The sequence below is a fragment of the Bos indicus x Bos taurus genome, chromosome 9, assembly GCF_003369695.1.
Source record: "Bos indicus x Bos taurus breed Angus x Brahman F1 hybrid chromosome 9, Bos_hybrid_MaternalHap_v2.0, whole genome shotgun sequence".
Taxonomy (NCBI): Eukaryota; Metazoa; Chordata; class Mammalia; order Artiodactyla; family Bovidae; genus Bos; species Bos indicus x Bos taurus.
Window position 1 is genome coordinate 23728378 of NC_040084.1, and position 23683 is coordinate 23752060.

General features: G+C 40.9%; 1 protein-coding gene across 16 annotated transcripts in view; it reads right to left on the reverse strand.

The window, feature by feature from the left end:
- Positions 1-22113, reverse strand: part of SNAP91 (synaptosome associated protein 91) — a 169573-nt gene extending 147460 nt beyond the window's left edge. For 6 of the 16 annotated variants that reach the window (XM_027551025.1, XM_027551034.1, XM_027551032.1 and 3 more), the window contains exons 1-2: positions 21552-21707; positions 20444-20603 (exon numbers count right to left, since the gene is read on the reverse strand). In XM_027551025.1, coding sequence (XP_027406826.1) covers positions 20444-20573 — 130 coding nt within the window. In that variant the 5' untranslated portion in view covers positions 20574-20603; positions 21552-21707. Of the gene's footprint in view, positions 1-20443; positions 20604-21052; positions 21232-21551 lie in introns of those variants that run through there. The other 10 variants (XM_027551027.1, XM_027551031.1, XM_027551029.1 and 7 more) reach the window with 7 other exon arrangements.
- Positions 22114-23683: the final 1570 nt, after the last annotated feature.

A 23683-nucleotide genomic window follows, 5' to 3' on the forward strand; every position in this document is an offset into this window, starting at 1 on the left:
GTAAGAGATGGTGGTGGCTGGGATTGGCAGAGGAGGTGGTGACAAGTGGCTGGATCACTACACGCTTGCAGATAAGCAGAGCCAACAGGTTTTCCTGACTGACAGAATAAAGAAGAGGACAGAAAGAAAGGAGAAAGAGGAAGACCTTGACGACAAGCTATGGAATGGATGAAGCTGCTATCTTTGACATTCAGATGACTGACATGAGATAAAATGGGTGTGAGGGGAAAATAGATGGTTCAGTTTTGGATGTTCCAAGAGAGTAAGAGTTTAGATGTTTTCAAACTCATTAATTCTGCTTCCATTGTTGACCAAATTAAAAGCTTAGGTTTCTCTGGTCTCTAACCTTTCCCCCTTACCCTTCAAACACAGTGCCACCGCTTCTGTGGCAGAATATCCTTGCAAATCTAGCCTCTTCACTTGGTCTCCTTGGCAATTTTCTTGTTCAGACCCTCATTCTCACTTGACTCACTCCAGTATCCCTATTCAGTCTCCATTCTCCCTAAATGTAGACATCTACTATGTAACCAGATATATTAACATATTCCTAAAAATTAAATCTCATAATGGAACTCCCCTGCTTAAAACTCTGCATTGGCTTCTCACTGCCAATGTTATAAAATGAAACTTAGCAGTGGCCCTATCATCCTTTACTATGCAGTCCCACTCTACCTCTCCTTCCTTTTCACTACACACTAAGTATGTTGTGCCTAGTCACACCTCTTTACCTGGCAAACTCCTATTAGTCTCCCTATGTGCAGCCAAACATTGCCAGCTCAGTAAACCTTTCCTGACTCACTTCTGGCAAAACTGACCATCCCTCCTCTGTGCTCTCCCAGTACATTGGTTATACCTGCTCCACATCACCTATAATGGTATATTATTATTAGTCTATTTACACATCCACCCTATGAGGACTCAATAGAAGCTGCTCTGTCTTACCTGCATTTTCACAGCATCTCACAAAGCAGTAGGTTCATGGAAAAGTCTCTGCTAAACTGAGTCCCCACGCCACCCTTCAGTGAAACTATGTGTCACTCAGAGGTAGTAAAGGTACCTGTGATTCAAAATCTTTCATCCTTCAGATGAGCCACCCATCAAGATTCAGAGTAGGTCTTAGAACAGCCTCCCCTATCCCATCTGCAACATTAGGGACAAGGACATTTAGAACCACCCAGAAAAAGGGAAGTGGGTGAGGGGCCAAGACAGTTTGATGACAGAACAGCCTTCAGGGTAACTGAACTGTCAGGCATCCTGTGTATTTGAATATACTGAAGTCTTTATAACATGCCTATGGAACAACATAGCACAGCTTTCAAACAAGCATCCAATTAATTTCTTGGAATTTAAAGCTCTATTTTGGCTCTCTTACCAAATTATAAAACCATAAGAGCAAGAAACCCAACACCTAGCAGAATATGGTCCTCAATAGACACATGTTGAACATATCAATGGCAAATGAACCCAAATACATTTTGATCATACAAGGAATGGTTAAAAAAAAGGTAGATTATAAGTAAAATTATACAGAAAACAAGTGCTAAAAAATGGAAACTTTGGGATAAATATTTTTAAAATGGGAAACATTAACCCAATTTCACTATGATGGTACTCTATCATTTAAGTACTCACTTATCATCTAAAGATCAAGAAAGAGGACCAAAAAGAATGAGACTCCTGATTTTGAAAAAAACTTTTATTCATCTTAACTTCTTTCTACTCCACCCTATCTCTGAACAATTAATTAAAATTTCCTTTGCATTCATTTTAATATAAAAAAACACTCTCAGGTAAATTTTCTTGAACATAAGGATTAAAGGGAACATCATATATTGAAGGTTTTCCTAATGATAATGAACCTAGAGCAATAATTGAACTTGAGTATTTATATTTTTTCCAGGAATTACCTAATACTACTATGATAAACAAACCTCTCCTTGAGGAATATGCTATGATATGGAACACATTTCTGAAGTATCCCTCCTTCAGCATAGCTTTTGAAAAAACTGTGGTCTCATTAACCTTCTTCTGCTGAATAAATCATATTTTAAGATGTCAAAATTAGTTACAAAGCACTTATTGGAAGAAGGTTTATAGGTCTAGGAAAACACAATTCAGCTCAGTTACACATTAATAATAAAATACTCAATTCTCTGTTAAAGCAACAGATAAACTGAACAAGTTGTTTTGATTGGTTGCTTGTAACGAAACTGACATGGCCTGCAAGGAAAGAGAAGGCTGACGGTACAAAACCTTGTGCATTTTCATAGGAGTAAGTCTAGAAACAGGAATGGTGAATCTTCAGCTCAAGAGTAACAGGTTAAGTCTTACAACTATGGCAATTTCTGCTTTTCCATCTCATTCCCTAATACCCTTAAATTTTATCTCTTCTGCTATGCACTACAAGAAATGAGACGGGCAGGATTAGTTTGGCTCCTACATTAACTAAGAGTCCAAAAATAATTATTATATTAGAATGGGAAAGGTATTAATTTTTCTAAGAACCATCATATAATGTAAAGAAAATTATTTAAACTACCATATAACACGATTTTATATAAAATATCCAAGATCTGATATACATGGTGCAAACATTGCTAATATACCATTTCTTATGCACTTCAACTCCAATGCTCTACTACCAATAATTAATTCCTGGGTTTTTTAATTAAAATTTTAACTCAAAAAATGGTACTCCCACATCAAGACAAATGCTTCCCCTTTTCACACTGTTAACAGAGGTCAGCCAAATTAAGACATTTTTAGAAATACGTAACAAAAAACACACAATGTTTGAAAATGAAATAGTTCATAATTATGAGCTAATTATGATTTTGACAAGCTCTACATACTGTAACCTTCCTAATGTTATAGGGGCTTTCCAGGTGGCACTAGTGGTAAAGAAGCCATCCCCCAATGCAAGAGATGTTAAGAGACTCAGGTTTGATCCCTGGGTCGGGAAGACTTTTTGGAGCAGGGCATGGCAACCCACTCCAGCATTCTTGCCTGGGAAATCCCAAGGACAGAGAAGCCTGGCAGGCTACAGTCCACAGGGTTGCAAAGAGTCAGACAAGACTGAAGCAACTTAGCACGCTCCCAAAGTTATATTGCATCTGGCCAACCAGTTTATTTGCAGAAGGCACTGGCACCCTACTCCAGTACTCTTGCCTGGAAAATCCCATGGACAGAGACTGGTGGGCTATGGTCCATGGGGTCGCTAAGAGTCAGACACGACTGAGCGACTTCACTTTCACTTTTCGCTTTCATGCACTGGAGAAGGAAACGGCAACCCACTCCAGTGTTCTTGCCTGGAGAATCCCAGGGACGGCGGAGCCTGGTAGGCTGCCGTCTATGGGGTCGCACAGAGTCGGACTTAGTGACTGAAGCGACTTAGCAGCAGCAGCAGCAGCAACCAGTTTATTAAATGTTATGAACTCTTAACCACAACTACAAAACCTACTGTTAGCTGTAAGGACTAAATTTCCACATGTAAAATTTTTAAGGATTCAATTATTCTGTCAATAGTTTTTTTAAATGTTTTCAACACAAACAATGAACATCAGTATCCTTAACATTACTTATCAGCTGCATTTTGTTATGTGGTTCTACAAAGCCTTGTTTACCTATTAGCCCTAAAAATCATTAAATCCTTCAAATATATTTCACTGTTAGTATATAAAATATAAATTGAGATTCATCATGAAACTGACTTAACTTTAAAATCAATTTTACTCCACTTCAAAAATTTTTTGTAAATATTTTAAGAATCTTTCAATTCAATAATGCTTAATGCAAATCAGTATATTTAGTGTCTCTCCATTTCTATTCATGTGTTCAAATATAAACCGACAATAGTGCAAAATGCTAACCATGAAGTATCTAGATCCAACAATAAAGTCACTCCATATGTTTCAGTTTTATCACTGCCTACGTGTCTTGTCAAACATTTCAGTGAACTACCATTATTTTTCTTAAAGAAGCAACAATCTTCTTTTACTAAAAGCCTCTACGTTTGAAAAGCTTAATACTTAAAATGCAAAGCTTAAGCCTATACATCAAGTCTCTACAATTTTAGTAGCTGATTTTAATCAAACACAAGATACATTTGTATTTTGATAATTAGTACTAACATCTGTCAACAGAATAAAAACAAGATCATGAAAACCATAGAGTGAGGGTTTAATTGCCCAATTCTCTTATCTTCCAGGAATAAACTATCATCTCTCCAGCAGATGCCAAAGATAAGTGGAGAGCAGCTGAAGTTGGGCTTTTTTATGTATATTTAGTGCCACACAGCGTACCTGAAAGATTTCCTAGGATGATAACTGTTGGGGCTTGGAAGGCCTATTCTTCCAAGGCTTTTTTTCTCTATTAACAATCATTTGTAGAGTCATTTAGGGTTGGGGCTTCCCTCATAGCTCTCAGTCGGTAAAGAATCTGCCTGCAATGCAGGAGACCCAGGTTCGATTCCTAGGTCAGGACGATCCCCTGGAGAAGGACATGTAACCCACTCCAGTATTCTTGCCTGGAGAATCCCATGGGCAGTTGAGCCTGGCAAGCTATAGTCCATGGGGTCAAGAGTCGGACACAACTTAGCGACTAACTCACCCTTTAGGGTTGAAATTTATTGTTTTTAACAAATCTATTCATTAAATGTTACATAACCCCATGATGCCTCGGAAAAAAAGGAGACTGACGTGCAAAGAAATGAAGTTCATCTGGCCGACATCACAGCCAGAGAGCAAAAGAGCCTGGAATTACCATAGGGCCTCTTATCACAGGGCTTCCTGGGGGTTCAGTAGTAAAGAATCTGCCTGCCAATGCAGGAGACACCAGAGATGCAGATTCGATCTCTGGGTCAGGGAGAGCCGCTGAATAAGGAAATGGCAACCCATTCTGGTATTATAACCTGGGAATTTCTCATGGACAGAGGAGCCTGGGGAGCTATAGTTCATGGGGCCGCAAAGAGTCAGACACAACTAAGCATGCCCGTATGCCTCTGCTCACAAATCAGTTCTCCTGTTGCACCTCCCAGCACTGCCCAAACTCCTTAATTAACAAATATGTTCAAATCAAGGCTTCGGTAGCAAATCATCAAGAGATGTAACTGTTGAGAGGAGTGAGACTGGGTTAAGGATAGTCATTTGAAACTACCCCCATCCACCTTTTTTCCCCTTAGCCAGAAAAGAACAGTCACAGGGGTTTTGCCCATCAAGCTAATTAGCTAGTGGACTGGCATTAGAGCTCACCCTACAACAATCACATGGTATTTTAATTGGCTTTGTTTCCTTTGGATTATTGCGACCTGTGATACTAGAGACTCAGACAACAAGCAAAAAACACAATACAAGGGGAAAAAAAAATCCTTTGTCTTGCAGTTAGAACCCCTGGCTCCTTCCTGCAATAGACGTTGGACTTTAGGTGAGTGTCCCCACCTCCCTAGGATAAGAGAATTTACTTCACAGGGGTTTGTGAAGATAACAGCAACTAATCCTATACACACGCCAAGTACAATGCTCACCCCCTTCAGCCCTGGGTGCGGGCGGAGGAGGTTCCTTTCTTTTTCTTCACTTAAATCTTACAGGGAAAAAGAGACTGCTAATATATTAGACATCGAATAAGTAAATCAAGAATCATCTCATATTAAAAAAAAATCATATCACTGTAGACACTTAAGTAGCAGCTCAAAGAAAATTCCTTGTTACAAAAATTCTACTATGCTTTGTAAAACTTAAAGGCAATTGATTAATACCAGACTCCATGCCTAGAGAAAGTCTAGATTTTGAAGTGTAAAAATTCAAAGCATCCTTTCCCTGTCTCACAATTGCTGTAACTGTCTCTGTTAACACAAAACAAAAAATCTTTTTGTTTTGCTATTAAATGTTATTAAATGGAGCAAGGAAGAACCTCCCTCTGCACCCCCAAGGCCTAACCATACAAATTACTCTATTATTAGCTTTTAAAGACAAGACCACTGGCATATGAACCTCAGGCTTGGAACCAATCAAGATCAATGTCAATTCTGGATAAATAAATAAATCCAGATAAATAAATCTAGTGGGCAGTATGCCTCAGTAGCCAGCATAGATAAATTGCCTAGACAAGTGACAGCAAATTTGTTTCATCTTAAATGTCAACTATGATTGACAGTAGAAATCTAAAACATTGTATATGGGTGCTCTCTGAGGCCAAATCAATGGCTCTAAAGAAAGAGTGCCAGAATCTATCTGCAATGTCTGCCAAGGAGGAGGAATATGCAGTGAGGCTACTGACCAGCCGTTTGTCATCCATTTCCAGAATTATCTGGCTTCACAGGAAAAAAAAAAAAAACCAGTAACTAGCATGGCTTCCCAGGTGGCGCTAGTGGTAAAGAACCCGCCTGCTGATGCAGGAGACATGAGATGCAGGTTGAACCCCTGGGTTGGGAAGATCTCCTGGAGAAGGAAATGGTAACCCACTCCAGTATTCTTGCCTGGAGAATCCCATGGACAGAGGAACCTGACAGGCTATAGTCCATGGGGTTGCAAACACTCGGTCCTGACTGATGTGACTTAGCACACATGCAGCTTATTGCTAGATATTAATGACATTAGTATAGCAATGAAATCTCTGGAGATTTCAGTGGCATAAAATAAGTGTTTTTAAGATACAGGTGACAAGCTATAATCCAATTTCTTTTTCCATGGGCATGGTGGAACCAACAATTGTGTGTTTATATCCCATTTCCTTCTCCTCTTGGATTCATATCTAGACTTCATTTCCTACTTTCTCTTACACTTTGGTGAGGCCATTGAAATCTTGCCAATGGAAAATAGGTGGAAATGACGCCCAGGCATCATCACCTCAATATTTCCTGCAATACTTACTCCCCTTTCTGTCTTCCTTCCTCCATCAGACAGATGCATAGAATCCTGGAGGGCTCTGAAACACTAGGTGATGAATTTGCCAAGATGGGATGAACTATCTGTAGCAAACTGTGATGTGATCAAGAAACAAAACTTGTATCAAGCCACGAGCTCTTAGGGCTCCCCACTAAGTAGCTCTGGTTGGACTAGAAACTGTTAGCATCATGCCACATATTCACACAAGTCAACCAGGCCCTGGGCAAAGTAAATGAGTGTTTTTCCTTAAGCTTGTCTAAAACTTCAGCTCTAAGAAGACTGTCCCTTTCTTTCGGTGAAATTGTTTGCCAAAATAGTTTAATCTATATTCTTGTAACTCACATTCAAAACAGTCATGATTAATATGAGTATGAAGCAGAAAGTAAACATCCTTCCATCCACAGGTAACATTTTTGCATATATTCTACCAAAATAAATACTATGGGCATACACATACTTTCTTTAAAAATGAAAACTGAATTATATCTCATCACCTGCCTTTCCATGTCAGCTATAAGAAACTCATTTTTAAAGGTTGCTCAGTTGCTTATTGGCACACACCATCAAGTATTTAGGTGTATTATCTTGTATTCCTATAGACTGCTGCAACAAATACCCTTAAATGCAAACTTTTCTTTATTTTTCCAATTATTTATCTGAGACAAATTTATAACAAATTCCTGGGCCAAAGGATTTTCAAGAGTTTTGACTAGTACTGCCAATCTGTCCTCCCAAAGTCTGTATCAATTTACACCCCTGCCAACTGAGTACCCAACTTACACTCTTATTTTTCCACCTGAAAAAGTAATACTGAACTCAATTAAAGAAGCATCTTTTGATGAATTCACAGTGTAACTGCATGAAATGATTAGTATGACCCACAAGAAAAACCAAAGTCAAATCTTTGCTCTGCCACTCCATATATACACACACACATACATACACAGAACCAACTCTTGACATAGTAATGTTACTACAATGCACTTTTCTTCAAAAAAAACAAAAGCAAAGTATAACTAAAAATTAAATGACTCCTTTGGAACCATGATGAGAATTCTTGGGCAGGGGAAGAACAGAGAAACACAAAGCAAAGAGGAGATGCAGGTGTTAAAAATGGTGCAGCCTGTCCATTAGCACAGGCTCAAATCACTCTTCCATGTACCTTAAATGACTACACTCATGCTCAGTCAAGGGTAGCCAAAACCAGAGTGCTAAGTGTTAAAATACTTAACAAAGAAACCAGAAAAACATGAACACACTGCAATTCTACTGGGATAGGAAGACCACAAAAAACAAAACTTCATTACGCCATGGTCTAACTGAAGTGTTTAGCTAGATGACAGATCTGTAAGCTGTACAATTTGATGCTAATTAAGTTGATAATGAGATTATATGAAATTTTAAAAATTTCTATTAGGGAAGAATCAATAGGACATTTTCTGATATCTTTTTAATATTTACCTCAGGAAAAATTACAAAGGACGGTGACATGAAAGCAACTGGCTTTGGAAAGAATAGGAGAAAGGAAATATTCTTCATGTGGATATTTTCTTAACCTAAATTTTAACAACCTTTGTATTTTTTCTTTGGTGTTAACAGGGTAACAGACCAACCCAATGAAGTATGGTGCAAACATACTTAGACATATTTAATATACATGGTGATTTGGGGTGGGCTTGGGGGGGTTTATATTTTGGGGTTTTTGTTTTAGATTTTTAATAGTTGGGAACATGATTTTACAAAATTCTGTTATTTCAGTCATAATAGTTAAGGAATGTTATAAATTATGTCACCACAAGAAGAAGATCAAACTAAGAGACCTTAAAAGTTTAACACGTCATTTTTAGAAGACTTTCAACTAAATGACACATGTCTGTAATCTTTACAGTCTTGTCACCAATGGCACAGGGAGCATTCTCTGGTGTCAGCACCAGGACCCAAGAACCAAGCAAAAGACAAGGAGAGGCAAAAGGTAAGTAGGGGTCAGACTGGCAGGAACGGTCAGCAGGGGCAGCTGCACGGTAATCCCTGTGTCACAAGTGCCCGGGGTTATGTTTGCATTTATGGTGAACTGAATTTGAATTCACACTCTTAAACACTTGTGCACGTATGTTACATTTCCCACATGACCCCACACAGAGATTATTACCTGGCAAAGGCACAGCAATCAGAATTAGGTGAACAAAGCAATGACCCATTAGGGCAACTGCTCAAGGCAGACAGATAAAGAAGTATTCAGTATTAACACACAAAGAATGTGTGATTTTCACCTCTTTGGGACTCATCCGTAAAAATGAAAAGCTTGGACAACTTCTAATATTCTCTGGATCCTAGAAGACCCTCCAGATCTGGCCCTACCCACAACTCAGATCTTGTCTCATAGCCTTCTCAGTCTTCTTAACCTCAGTCTTCCAGCAGCCCTTATTTAACTTCTTTCAATTCCCAAAATGTGTCTCGCTTGCCCCACGCCTCTTCTAAGATAATAGTCTGCGAAAGCCCTGGTCCACCCCTCACCCAGGTCAGTCACGCTTAATCTTTAAAGCTGGACTTCAACATCACCTCCGCTGCATGCACCTCCATGGAGGACTTCACCTCCTTTGTTAAAACTTCTTTTAGAACAACATGCAATTCGCTTTTTTCATTTTCTGTCTACCCAAGTAACCTGCAAGCTCTCTGATGCCAAGAGTTGCGCATCTTGCTCACTCTAGCATCCCACGCCTTCTGGAACAATTATTGGTGGTGCTGTGTGTGTGCTCAGTAATGTCCGACTGTTGGCGAGCACATGGACTGTAGCCCACCAGGCTCCTCTGTCCACGGGATTTCCCAGGCTTGAATACTGGAGTGGGTTGCCGTTTCCTTCTCCAGGGATCTTCCTGAACCAGGGATTGAACCTGTGTCTCTATCATCTCCTGCACTGGCAGGTGGATTCTTTATACTGCGCCACCTGGGAAGCCCGGAACAATTCCTGGCATTTAGTAAATACTCAAATATTTGTTAAATGAATAAATGATGGGATTGTGTTTAATAAAGCTACTAAAAGACTCAATACTAAAAGTAACTTCTAGTTTCTCCAAACAGGTCATGAAAAGCCAAATCAAATATGCTGATATTCACTGTTCTCTTAATCCAAAGCTTTCAGTTAAGCTGTCTCCTTTCCTCACTGTTTCCCCAAAACCCTCAAGTTGTTAATGGTAATATTATATCACTATACACATAGTGAATAATAATCATTTCAGTGAAAATTAACAGTATGTAGCTATTTTTGAAATAACATTTTTCTTTTATAACTATCCTTACCATTAATAATGTAGGTAGTTATAAATTATAAAATGGCTAGTGAAAAACAATGCTACCCAACTGTATCCAACTCAAAACAAACCAAGCAAATGGTACACACATCTACACCCACATGATGCTAGTGAAGAGTTTTCTTGATATTAACATCCAGTCATCCACTACCTCATCAATAATGATATACACCAAGAGAAGCACACATATGCTTTAAATCCATAACCAAAACACTTTTCCTATCAAGGCTATAATTTTAACCAAATTTAAAATCTCACTTCTGAAACCTAGCTTCACTCATACCTTTTCAGTAGGTTTCAGAAATGAGATTTTAAAATATATAAAGACACAGAAGCAGCACGTACAAAGGCCCCCAAATAATGCAGAGTATAACGAACCTGATGAATGTCAGAGTTGCTCTGGAATGAACTATGGAGTTGTGTAAAGAGGATGGGTGGAGAAGGCAATGGCACCCCACTCCAGTACTCTTGCCTGGGATCCCATGGACAGAGGAGCCTGGTAGGGTGCAGTCCATGAGGTAGCTAAGAGTCAGACACAACTGAGCAACTTCATTTTGACTTTTCACTTTCATGCATTGGAGAAGGAAATGGCAACCCACTCCAGTGTTCTTGCCTGGAGAATCCCAGGAACGGGGGAGCCTGGTGGGCTGCCGTCTCTGGGGTCACACAGAGTCAGACACGACTGAAGCAACTTAGCAGCAGCAGCAAAGAGGATGGCGGGCAGAGGATGGGAAAACAGGTGGATTGCATTTCTAGCATACAGGTAAACTAACAAGAAGGAAAACACCTGATAATTTAGATAAATATTACAGGCACCTTCCACTTATTTGGCTGTATTCATGAAGAGGTAAAAGCAATCCCTAAGGCCAGAAACGAAAGAAGATGCAGAAAACCACATGGTAGGTAAACTGCTACTTGAGAGAAGGCTGAGCTGAGGCCGTGTGCTAGTCTGAGTGGCCAGAAGCTTAGATTTTAACAGCTCTTTGAAGAACAAAAGACCAGGCGGTGGGGACTAAGCAAGACGGCTAATTGGAACCAAGACCTCCTCACAGAGCTGGGACCCTCAAGTTACTTCCTTACTAAAATTAGGAGAAAACAAAACAAAACAAAGAACACCTTCAAGCAAAGGAAGATCATAGGAAAACAATTCACTCGACCTAGGTCTTTGGTAGTTATGGTAGGGGAAAAATCTTTGGGGCATTTGTAAACATAGCTTGTCACCTTGCTGGAGTTTGTGATTCAAATTTTTATTACAGATTCACACTCCTCTATCCAAGACCCTTGAGCCATATATGTTTCAGAATTTAGGATTTTCCACATTTTCCAAAAGTAGTATGAGGCACACACCCATAAACTAAGTAACCTAGTATAATCTGGGCAACATACATACAACGGTCTTTCTGTAGCTCAATATATGAACCTTCAAGGTAGGTAGAAAAATGGCTATGACTGATCACATTTTGTCAACAAATGATTTCCAAAAGAATTTTGTTCTTCTGAGCTTTTTGGATTTTCAAATTATGAATAAGAATCATGGACCTGGACCTGCATTAGATGGGAAGCTCCAAGAACAGAAATTAACTTAAGGTACTCCCAGGATGGTAGTGCATGTGGGACCTTATAGAAGCAAACACAAATCCTCTCGAAATACAGTTAGGCTTTCTAGGATTCCCACAGATGAAGTCCTAGACAACATGATCTCAGAGTCCAAAATTACAAAACACGTAAGGAAACAAATCATTATGGAAGGTCAGGCAAAAACAATAGCAGAGGCAGAGCTTCATGTAATTGATCTGTGAGATACAGAATATAAAATGAGTTGTGTTGAAAATGTTAAAGAAATAAAAGAGAAACTCAAAATGTGAGCAAGAAATGTATATTATCTCAATGCAAGGTAATACTGAAAAACTTAAAAAATGAAAAGTATAAATGAATAAAATTAAAAACTAAAGATGAGTAAAAGCAGACAAGATATAGCTAAAGAGAGAATTAATGAACTGGAAGATATCTGAAAAAGAAAGCACAGTAAAGAAAGTATTAGAAACTATGAAAGGTATATTTAGAGATGGATATAATGAGAAGGTCCAGAACATACATAATCATGTTTGAAGGAGATAAGAAAGAGAATGGATGTAGGGAACAATCAAAGATAACAGAAAGGCAGGGAATTTTCCAGAACTGATGATAGACATAAATTCTCAAATTCAGGAAACCCATCAAGTTCCAAATAGGATAAAAAAAAGAAAACTACATCCACACAGACATACACTACAGATGGAGGAGACAAGATTTATAAAGCAGCCAGAGAGAGAGATTACCTGAAGGTAGGCAGACTAATAGATGACTGCTTAAAAGCAACAGTGGAAGCCAAATGTTACCTTTATCAAGAAAATAACTCAATCTAAAACTGTATATCCAGATAAACTATCCTTCAAAAAATGTGGGTAGAATAAAGATGTTTTTTAGACAAAAACAGAGTTTACCACTGAAGAACCTTACTTGAAGGAGATTCAAAAGGATATAGTTCAAGAAAACCTAAGGAATAATGAAGGAATGGTTAGCAAAAAAGTAAAGGTGGATATAGCTACATAAACACTGCCTATATGAAATAATAATGTCTGGCTTTGGAGGTTAAAGACTTCCCTGGTGGCTCAGATGGTAAAGCGTCTGCCTACAATGCAGGAGACCTGGGTTCAATCCCTGGGTCGGGAAGATCTCCTGGAGAAGGAAAGGGCAACCCACTCCAGTATTCTTGCCTGGAAAATCCCATGGATGGAGGAGCCTGGTAGACTACAGCCCATGGGGTCGCAAAGAGTTGGACACGACTGAGCGACTTCACTCACTTTGGAGGTTAAAACAACAGTGGACTAAAACCCTGGACAATAATAGGATGTAAGAAGTGGATGACTGGAATGGAAAGCTTCTAAATTTCTCTTTTGGGGGGAGGAATAAAAAGAGATAGTGGTCTAGGCAGCCTCTAAGTACACATATTAAATTTTTAAGGGCAACCACTAAAAGGACTGAAATAGTATATATATAGTTTCCAAACTATAGGGGAGGGAAGTGGAATTAAAGTAAAAACCAAAGCAATCGAAAGAAGACAAAAAAAAGCCCAGTAAAGGGAAATCAGAAAGGATCACATATCAATTGTTATGTTGGCAGTAGCAGTAATGGCACTAGCAATGCTAACTACAGCAGTGGTAGTAATAACTGATGCTCATTGCATGTTTATGTGTCAAGTTCTGGGCTAGTATCTTAGATGCATTCTCTTATTTCTCACCAAAATTGAGGTAGATACTAATATTAATCATTTTATAGATTAAGACTAATTATTGATCAAACCAAGTAGAAGACAGCTAAAGAAGGAGAGGTCAGTTCTAAAAGAACTGATCACCCACTGTATTTGAGTGGAAGAGAACACTTGTGGGAGTGGTCTGGGCAATTTAGTGGACAATGTCTGACACCCTACAAGGATTCTAACGTTTCATGTGTGAATTAGGCCAAAGAGACAGAATATACAAAGAAGGCTTGAGTTGTGTTTTTTGTCTTTGGAATTATGAGTGTCTGTTTCAAGAAGCTTGGTTGTGAAAGAAAAGCAAGGGAATGACAGGTTGGTTGCTGGAAAAGGTCATAGAATTCAAGGAGAGTTGTGTGTAGGAGGTTCTGTTTGCTTGTTTTCAAGGGAGATACTTGAAAATTTCATGAGAGAGCCAGAGAGAGAAGTTTAAGATACAGATGACACAAAATAACTGATGCAGAAAGGAGAAGAGTTATACCTTAAAATAAAAGTGCTAATCCTAGGGGAAAAAAACAAATGATCAGGCCCCAAGGCAAAACCACACAAAGCAAAGATCTAGCTTCTAGCTTCTCTCTGCTGGGAATGGCACATCACAAGATCTCTTAGAAGACATCGGAGCCTTCTTAAAGATGCATAATAGAGAAATCTTAAGGACATATGGGAGAACAGGGGAGGGGGACAGGAGGATCCTCACACACTTGGCACAAATGGAAGAGAAAGCAGGAAAAAGAGCTATGCTGCAGGCTTCAGGTTATAACTCTCTCTGGTTTGCACTTTCATCCAACTGCTCCAAGAAGATTCCATCATTTTTCACTTATAGGTCATCATGTAATTGACACCGAGTACGCCATTCAACTCTTCTCCCCTTTACGAAAAGCACAAGATAGAGAAACTTCCACATTAGCACCAAAGAAAATCAGATAGCCAACATGTCCCTTACAAGCAAGCAAAGTATTCCTCTGTAAAGAGAAATGAATTTACAAACAAAGTGAAACTTGAGAATAAACATTTTTTAATGGCAAGAAATGCGGCTTTTCAAATTATTTAACTGCATTCAGATTATATGGAAGGTTCTCTGGGGAGCTGCTGGCTCAGGAGTTGAATCATCTAAAATACAACTCTGTAAGGAAAGCATTCTCTGCCCTCAGGGAACATGGTTACATGTCACATTTGACCTTCTTTACCAAGTTATTAAAACCAAGATAAGCTCCAAAGAACACCCTCTCCCAACATCAACCAATTTGAAGAGAGGAGGTAAGATATTTAAAAGGATATTTACTTGTGAAGGGCTTCTCTCATAGCTCAGTTGGTAAAGAATCTGCCTGCAATGCAGGAGATCCTGGTTCAATTCCTGGGTTGGGAAGATCCCCCAGAGAAAGGAAAGGCTGCCCACTCCAGTATTCTGGCCTGGAGAATTCCAAGGACTGTGTAGTCCAAGGGGTCCCAAAGAGTTGGACATGACTGAGTGACTTATTTCACTTCACCTCACTTACTTGTGAAAAGCTAAGGGAAAGACCCATGACAACTAAGTGCACAGATTAAATTTCAAATTAAGACTTCAACAACCATTTATTAAACATTGAAACTAATATGGCAATGAACCAAACATCTAGATTTTAATCTAAAATGCAGGAAGCTAATTTTGCAATTACAATATCAATGTACCTACTGCATACATAGTTTTACATATTTTTTCATATACACAATCTCTTAAATCACTAGAGTAACTTCTAAAAAAATGATTTATCAGTTTTATACTGGTTCTAAGAAAGTATCTGCTAACCACATTGATCTCAAAAGGGAAAGAAAAAACTAAAGTGACCCAAAGATATTGAACATTATACCATAAAAAATATTTCTCTGAAAATGTGGGAAGTAAAAAGATCCAGGAAAAGATCTTTATTGTTCCGGTAACTGATATAAAGCCTACTTAATTATTGGGTTGGCCAAAAAGTTCATTTGGGTTTTTCCAGACCACCTTCCTGAGAGGTATGAATGAACTTTTTGGCCAACCCAATATTTTAAATCATTTCTAGGGCAAGCTCCCTGATCTGACCTAAGACTCTTAGCCACTCTTCTGCTCCTGCTAACCTCTCCACCTCGCAAGAGCTCTTCTCCCCTCCTGGGATGCTGATCATCCTCTGAGAATGTCACAGGGCCACACAATTGGACCCTTTCAGATTTAAGGTATGAATGATAATAGTGTCGAATGTCTTTAGAAGTCTATTTCCCTCATCTCTTCTTGCTGCTGCTGCTGCTGCTAAGTCGCTTCAGTCATGTCTGACTGTGCGACCCCACAGACAGCAGCCCACGAGGCTCCCGTCCCTGGGATTCTCCAGGCAAGAACACTGGAGTGGGTTGCCATTTCCATCTCTTCCTGACTATCTAACTAATAACATAGACTGTTCTAAACCACTTCCACGCGGGCTTGGGCTTCTGTTGAAATCAAGGAGGAGGAACAAAATATGCCTTGGTCTAAAAAATTAGAGGGTTTCTTTGGACAATAACAAATAGTTAAATGAGAACTGAAATCAAAATAAAATTCATTTACAGCAAGTTAGCACACTTCTCATATAGCAAGTTACCCTAGTATTCAGTAAGCTTTTATACACTGCCGCCCATTAATTTTACTCAGTAAGCTTAGCTTACACTTTTGATATTAGCACTACAGAAATCTTTTAAGTTATCACAAATACAGATACGATGAGCAACTGAAAACTGAACTGATCAACTGAATCAGTATACAAATAGCACTTCTATAAATGAAAATATATTTTAGATGTTATATCCTAAAGAAGCCTATGTAAAGCAAATACATTTTTTATTTAATTGTTCATTCTGTTCACTCATAAAATTTCTTACGTATTAGCAAATATTTTATAAATGAAGTTAAAGTGGCAGGACTTCTGTGGCCATTTGCCAATATCTGCCTTGAATCAAAATATACTCTATATCTCTTATTACCTTTACCTGATATTCTTGTAAGAAATACAATCTTATTTTTTTCTTATTTTTGGAGGGAAAGAATCATTTATAAATGTCAATATCTCTCAAACATAAGCTTTAGAACTTGAATTACTTATTAGTAGAATAAGCTCATTATTAAAAACTCTCAAGAGGTTTAAAATGGAAAAAAAATAGGATTACTGATAAGCGATTTGGCTTTTCATAAGGTTTGGCTTGATGTTGATAATAATCTCTAAGATTGAAATTTTCACAACCTTAAGCAGGGTATTTTAATAATATAGTAGTATATACATAGAAATTGTTCATAAGAGCAGTTAACCAAAAGTAATCTTATACCAGGGCTGTAAAACTTCCCAAATTCTCCCTGCAGGTGTTACTCTGGGTCAACCCTTATTTTGTTGTTGTTCTTTAACCCTGACACAGAATTTGGGTAAGCAAGCACTGAATGTTACACTGGATCATGTTGCTGTATTATTTGACCTGGGTTATCCCTTAGGCCATCAACTACAAAACAGAACCAGAAAAACAATGGAAATGTAAAATAGTTTACATTTTGTAATGTAATGTAACCAAGTAGGTGAATGCTTGCCAAGTCCTGGATATTCTATGTGCAATCAAATAGGTACACAATGTTACAGGGAAAGGATGTACAAAAAAACTAATGTCAAAGTAACACTGACTGCAGGTTCAGTCAGTTGTGTCCAACTCTTTGCGACCCCCCAGATTGTAGCCCATCCTCTGTCCATGGGATTCTCCAGGCAAGAATACTGGAGTGGGTTGCCATTTCCTTCTCCAAACGTTGATTAGGTGTTTAATTTTCATGTGCAAAGGGCAACATTATTCTAGTAGAGTGTGGAATAAAAGCTTTACATAATCTAAAAGAACCTGAAAACACAGAATCCTTATTTAGATTATTAAGGATTCTATCCTTAATCATATCCTTTAAATTTCATATATAACTTCTGATTATGGAGAAACTTTTCTGAACATATTTTTCCCCCAAGAAACATACTATTATTGAAAACAAGGGGAAAAAATTGAGAATATTTGTCCAGTTTCCTTATTTCTCTGCCTTCTTATTATATGAAATTCTGCCTCCAGATGTTAACAAATCATTCCTCCAAAAGCATAAATCATGTATCATTAAGCCTTATTTTATAGATTACCATAGTTAACAATAATTTTTGTGGCCTATCAACCCAAACAGAAAAAATTATCTTTTAAACCAGTATTTTAAATAATATTAAGTACACATTTCATAAAGATTCTGAGCCCAAATTAACCCAAGGTTTGTTTTTTTTTTTAAATCACAGAACCATTAACTCTGTTCTTACAACCTTCTAATCTGAACTCCAAACTGCAAAATTACATACAAATCCAACTAGCAAAAACTTTTTTGGGTCATTGCCTCAACTCTGTATTTTGTGCTCTTTTCCTCCTAACTAGTATTTAATATTTTCATGACCAAATAATCTTAAGATTATTTCAGTGCCCACAGAAAAACTTAGCTATATGTTTGCATGTTTTAATAACTGCCGTGACTCACTTTTAAAACTCGTGTGTTACTGGAAACCTGTGAATAAATTACTAAGGTCATCTACTGTTACTGAAAGGAACATTACAAAGAATTCTGTACAAAGATGCCTTCCTACAATGCATATACATATAACATTATTCATTTATATGTTGAGATTTTCCATATCACGTTTAATTAAAATAGGTCATATCAGTAACTTGATACATATCTTTCCAAATTCCACCCTAAGGTTGACTTTAAATGAAGATAACCTATTTTATGCCTTATTGGAAAAGTAAAATGTTAAAGAGAAAGACCAATACTCCTCAGTTCTTGGCTTTTGCTCATTTTTTAAAATGAAAGAATAAAAATTTTTCATGCCTATCATAAAAATTACAATAAGTATGTGGAGTTGTGATGCTCAATTTCACACAAAGCCATGCAAACAGGATGGGTATTCTAAAGATTAGACCATTCCAGTTCATATGTTTCCTTTCCCCCCTCTCACTAGAGTATATTACTAAAAAAAAACCACACATGGTAGTTAAGTGCAGTGGTTAAAAGCTATGAATATTAGTTACCTTCTCTGAACCTATTATGCAAAGATAAATTAGAAATGTAAAGCTCAGTGCCTGGCACATAGTAACTGCTCAATAAATGTTTAGCTCTTATGATTCCTCATCTTAATAATCTGATACAAGTTCCTCCTTCAGCTGAGTTCTCTAAATATGGAATCTTCCCCCTATATTCCACATCTTCAGAATCACCTCACTCACTAACATATGAGGGCGATACTGAAAAACCTGCCACCTGGAAAATTTATAAAAGGTTTTCCAAGATCAAAAGATTAAGGTGACTATGAAGAGTCAATCTTTCTCTGAAACATATTTAAGGAAAGTCTCAAACCTTTGAATGTTCTCTGAAAGGTATCAATACATGGATCTATCATTTTCAAACCATTTAGCAAATCCACAACCTATAGCTTTTTCTATTATGAGGATTGGCTACACTGACACCTACCTTTCAGACATGAGTCATCCTTTCAGAGTTGGGGAAACTGATGGAAACATGGCTAAATGATTCAGCACACTGCAGCAAAACGAGCTGGTCATGAATTTATAATTTCCACTTGTGTTAGGGGTCCTGGCCCAGCTGACCTCTTACCCCACACTGCATGGATAACATACAATACCATAATCACGTTTTGTAAAAGATTCTCTCTGGAAGAGAGTAATAGTGTGTCCCCCTCAGACAAGCTTCTAGAAGCAAAATTATTCATTTTTATGAGACAACAGGTTTGCAAGCCTGGAGAATCCTTACATCATCCAGCTACAAGCTTCATCAAGCTTTGCTTGTAGCAGGACCAGAGTCAATTCTTACAGTGCTTTCATTTTCTCAGCTGCACAAGGCAGACACTGGGGAAGGCCTAAAGCATAAGAAAATCTGAAAATGGGCAAAGGAAGCCAGATGGGAAGTGGGTACAGCTAGACCGTGCCTCTCAGCCAACACTGACCTTTACCAACAAACAACAGAGGAGGATAGATTCTAAGCAGGTCCAAAAGACCGAACAGTAACTACAGAATATATTATTACTTGTAAGGAGCCTCACTACTCAAAGCAGGTGAAAGCCTTTTTCTAAGGGTCCCTATTAGCCCTTCAATAACAAAACATTTAATCCAATGAAATCTTTACTTTAGAAACAGATTCCAAACTAGATTAAAGCCTTTCCCATCAAATAACCAAGTTTTTTTTAAAACAAAATATGAACTGAATGTTTTCATTTAAAATTGCACCATCTCAAATGCTGGCAAAGCACAACCATTTTGTGCCACAGCATGGCCATTCCGCCCAGCAGTTCCTGAGAATGGGACAAAGAAGTGTGCCAGGATGTGGAAAATGAAATCTCCATTATCTGTGAAGTGCAATTTCCTCATTCAGGAGCTTAACTTTATTTCAGTTTGCTGTGGTGACATACAACACACACGCACTGAACCTCAGCAGCAGCACTGAAAGAGATGACACTATTTTTAAAACTACCCCAAATGTAAGAAACAACTAGGGTGATAGATTTGACCTTCGAGTGTGCAACCCCTGGTTTCTTCTAAAGTGGACTGGAGAAGGGGGGCGGGGTGAAAAGGGGGTTTAAAAAAAAAAGAGGTGAAAAGCGCCTTAACCATAATACACAATTTCTTGGTATCTTAAAGTGTGTTTGTAAATATATACATATATTTCTTTCTTTTCTCCACTAAAACCTTGGAGATCAGTAAGAGAAAAAAAAAAATGGCTCAAAGACAAGGTTTCAGGGCTGACCCACGGCGACACCTCGACAGTGGGAGATTCTGAACTCAGTGAGGGACAGCCCGGCTCCGAGGTCGCATGGATGCAGCATAAGCCGCCAGCGAGCCCAGGCCGCGCCGCACGCGTCCAGAGCGCCTCGGCCGTGCGCATGTCCCACTTATATAAAGAGGCTTACAGTCCAGGTGCTTTTTCTTGGGGCCCATCACTTCATGAGTAGTGGCTTTGCAGACCGCTCTGGCTACAGCGGAGCCTGTCACGCTGTACTGAGCCGCGGCGATCCGATCCGTGAGCGTTTGGCCCGACATCTTCTCCGGCCGCGTCTACCGCCTCCTCTTCTGCGGGGAAAGAGGGGGGAGCGGGGGGAGGGGGAAGATGGTCCTGCTTTAAGCCGCAGACTTGACCCTTCGAGCACCCAGGCCTTGCCTCCTCCAGCCGCACGGAGGCTCTGTTCTCCGTCCCCGCCCTGGTACCACCTTGCCGGAGCCAGCAGCAAGCTAAGCCCCGCACCGGCGACGCGGTCTGGCGGGGGCTGGGGGAGGGGGAAGGCCTTGAGCGAGACAAGGTCCCCTCCAGGAACCTCAGCGCGGATCCGGCGCCAGCATCACGACAATGTCCCCGAACGACCCTCCACTTCCCTCCCCTACCCGACCCCCATGCTGCCCGCCTCACCCCTCCGCGCCCCTCTGTCCAACAGCACTTTCCCCGCAACCTGATCTCCGGTGCCAGACCAGCCACCGTGTGCGTGCGGGTTATTCCCTAGGCGCCGCGCCCGCCCTGCGCCCACCTCTCGCCTCCCCGCCGCAGCGTCCCTTCCGAGCAGCCCGCAGGCTTCGGAGAATGGACCGGATACCCAAGCCGTGGCCGCCTCCCTCCTCCTCCCGGCGCCGCTGCAGCAACCGGCTCGGCCCCGCTCGGTAGCAGCGGAGATTATCCTATCGTTGCGCCATGTTACGCGTCCGCCTCCCCTTCCCTCCTCGCCGCCGTCTCCGGGGCCCCGCCGAGGCCCTCGTTCCCGAGGAGCCCCCACCCCTCGTTCCCAAAGCCCCACCGCAAGGGCCGCCCCGGGGCTCTGCGGAGGCGCCCGAGTCTCGGAGCGCCTCGCCCCTCCTGACAGCGGAGTACAGAAGGGCTGACAGCCCCAGCCCAGCCCCCCGGCCGCCCTCGAGCGCGCCGCGGAGCTGTCACCCGGCCGCTGCCCTTCCTCGCGCCCTAGGATTATCCCCTCCCGCTCCCCGCGCGGCCCGAGCGCGCAGAGAGGCCCGAGCCGGCGCCCCGGTACTCACCCCGCCCCAGGAGCGGCGCTGCCCGCCGCAGGATGAACGGAGCCCGGGTCGCCGAAGGAAGTCGCGCCGGGTGGGTGTGTGCGGCCGCGCGCGGACCCGGTGCCCCGGGGCGCGATGCCTCCAGCCCCGGCCCAGCCCCCGCCCTCGGCTCCGCGGTCCCTGCGCCCGCCGCCGTGGCCCCAGGAGCCAGCCGCACCCGCCCGCTGCCGCGTCTCCCCAGCCCTCCGCGCTGCGGCCCCATCCCCGCCCCCACCTCAGCTGTGGTTGCTCCGACGAGTCAGGTGACGGCGGCGGACAAACCCGGGCGAGCTCTCCACGCAGCGCCTCGCGGCCCCCTCCCAGCTACTCACACACGCCGCCCCCCCGGGGCCGCGAGCTTCCAGGCAAGGGGGCCGCGCGCGAGCATCCCCGGCAGGCGCGAGCAGAGAGGAGGGAGGCGGGGAGGCCGACACCCGCCCAGCCAACCACCCTCCGCGAGGCGCCCGGCAGCCCGTCTGCTCCCTGGACCCGCACCCGGCACGCACTGCGCGCGCGCGCACCGCGCACACCTGCCGGCCGTCTGCAGGATACGCCCGGGCGGCGGGGGCGTTGGCGCAGCCCGGCTAGTGAGGTCCGCGAGTTCTGCTCGGTGCACGCCGGGGCTGGGCGTCGTCGCGCGCTGCCTGGAAGAACCCAGCCCTTCCTCCCCTACATCTGATTCTCCCGCCGGCCAAAGACAGCAGAGGCCTCGATGGGCAGGACGATTTAAAAATGTCAAATTCTGTTGGCCGACAGGGCCGTTACCTGTGTGTCCTCAACTCCTTGGAGCGCCTCCACTTGTCTGTTTTAGTTGGGAGCTCGCGTGGGTAGTTAATTCTCTCGCCACTTTGGTCTTAAACGCATACTGAAGTCTACTACAAGGACGCATAATTAACAAGACTATCGATCCTGTTCCAGATCATATGCAGAGTAGTATTTTAGGTGCGTAAGGAAAACTCTTTTGGACTTTTAATTTTTCCCACTTGAATATAGTCTTTGACTGTGTTAAGTGTATTTGAATTCTATACATGGATTTCTAAACAGGGATTTGGCTACGTTAATGGTTTCACGTGCTGACAGTTTCTGAGATTGTTGTTTACCTTAAACTAAAAAATCTTTTAAATTCTCGCGGTAGAATCGAGATCAGAACTTCACTTGTGAATTTTCTTGCCATTGTTCCTGGCATTGTTTATGCTTTCTTTCATTTGGTAAAGGGTTGAGTACGCAAAGGCATGATTTTGTAACTGTTGGGACTGATTCTAGCATTAATTGTAAGCGTGAAGACTGAAGAAAGACAACTCAAGACTACCTTTGTCAGGTTCTAAATGCTGGTCTTCCCATACCTTAGCAGTACCACACCTAGATATTTAAATAAGAAAAAAAAAACTTCCATTCAAAACCTTGTCCTCAAATTTTGTAACAGCTTTATATGGCGGCACCAAACTGGAAGAATGTCATTCTAGTGGTAAGAGGATAAACAAAGTGTGGTATAACCACACGTGAAATATTATTAAGCAATAACAGGGAACAAAGAACATAAATGAGTCTCAGGTGTACTATGCTACATCAAAGAAGCCCAACCCCACACGCTGCTTATGTTGTGACTATATAACATTCTGAAAAAGGCAAAATTATAGAGACAGAGCATGTCAGATGCCAGGGGTAGGCGAAGAAATAGACTGCAAAGGGGCAGAAGTTAACATTTTTGCAGTGATGAAAATGCTCTATATCATGATTGAGATAATAGTTACACAACTGCATATATTACTCAAAGCTTACCAGTTTGTACTCCAACAATTGGTGAGTTTATTGTATGTAAATTATACCTCAATAAGTCTGATAAAAAGAACTAGAATGGCAATATCATCAGACAGAGCAGACTGCATAATAAGAAATATTAGTAAGATTTAAAATGCACATTTCATGAAAAAGGAAAGGTTACAACAGACAATGCAGAAATACAAAAGATTCCAAGAGACTATTATGAACAACTATATGGCAATAAAATAGATAACCTGAAAGAAATGGACAAATTCTTAGAAAAGTTCAATCTTCCAAGACTGAAGCAAGAAGAAATAGAAATTATATACAACCCAATTACAAGCACTGAAACT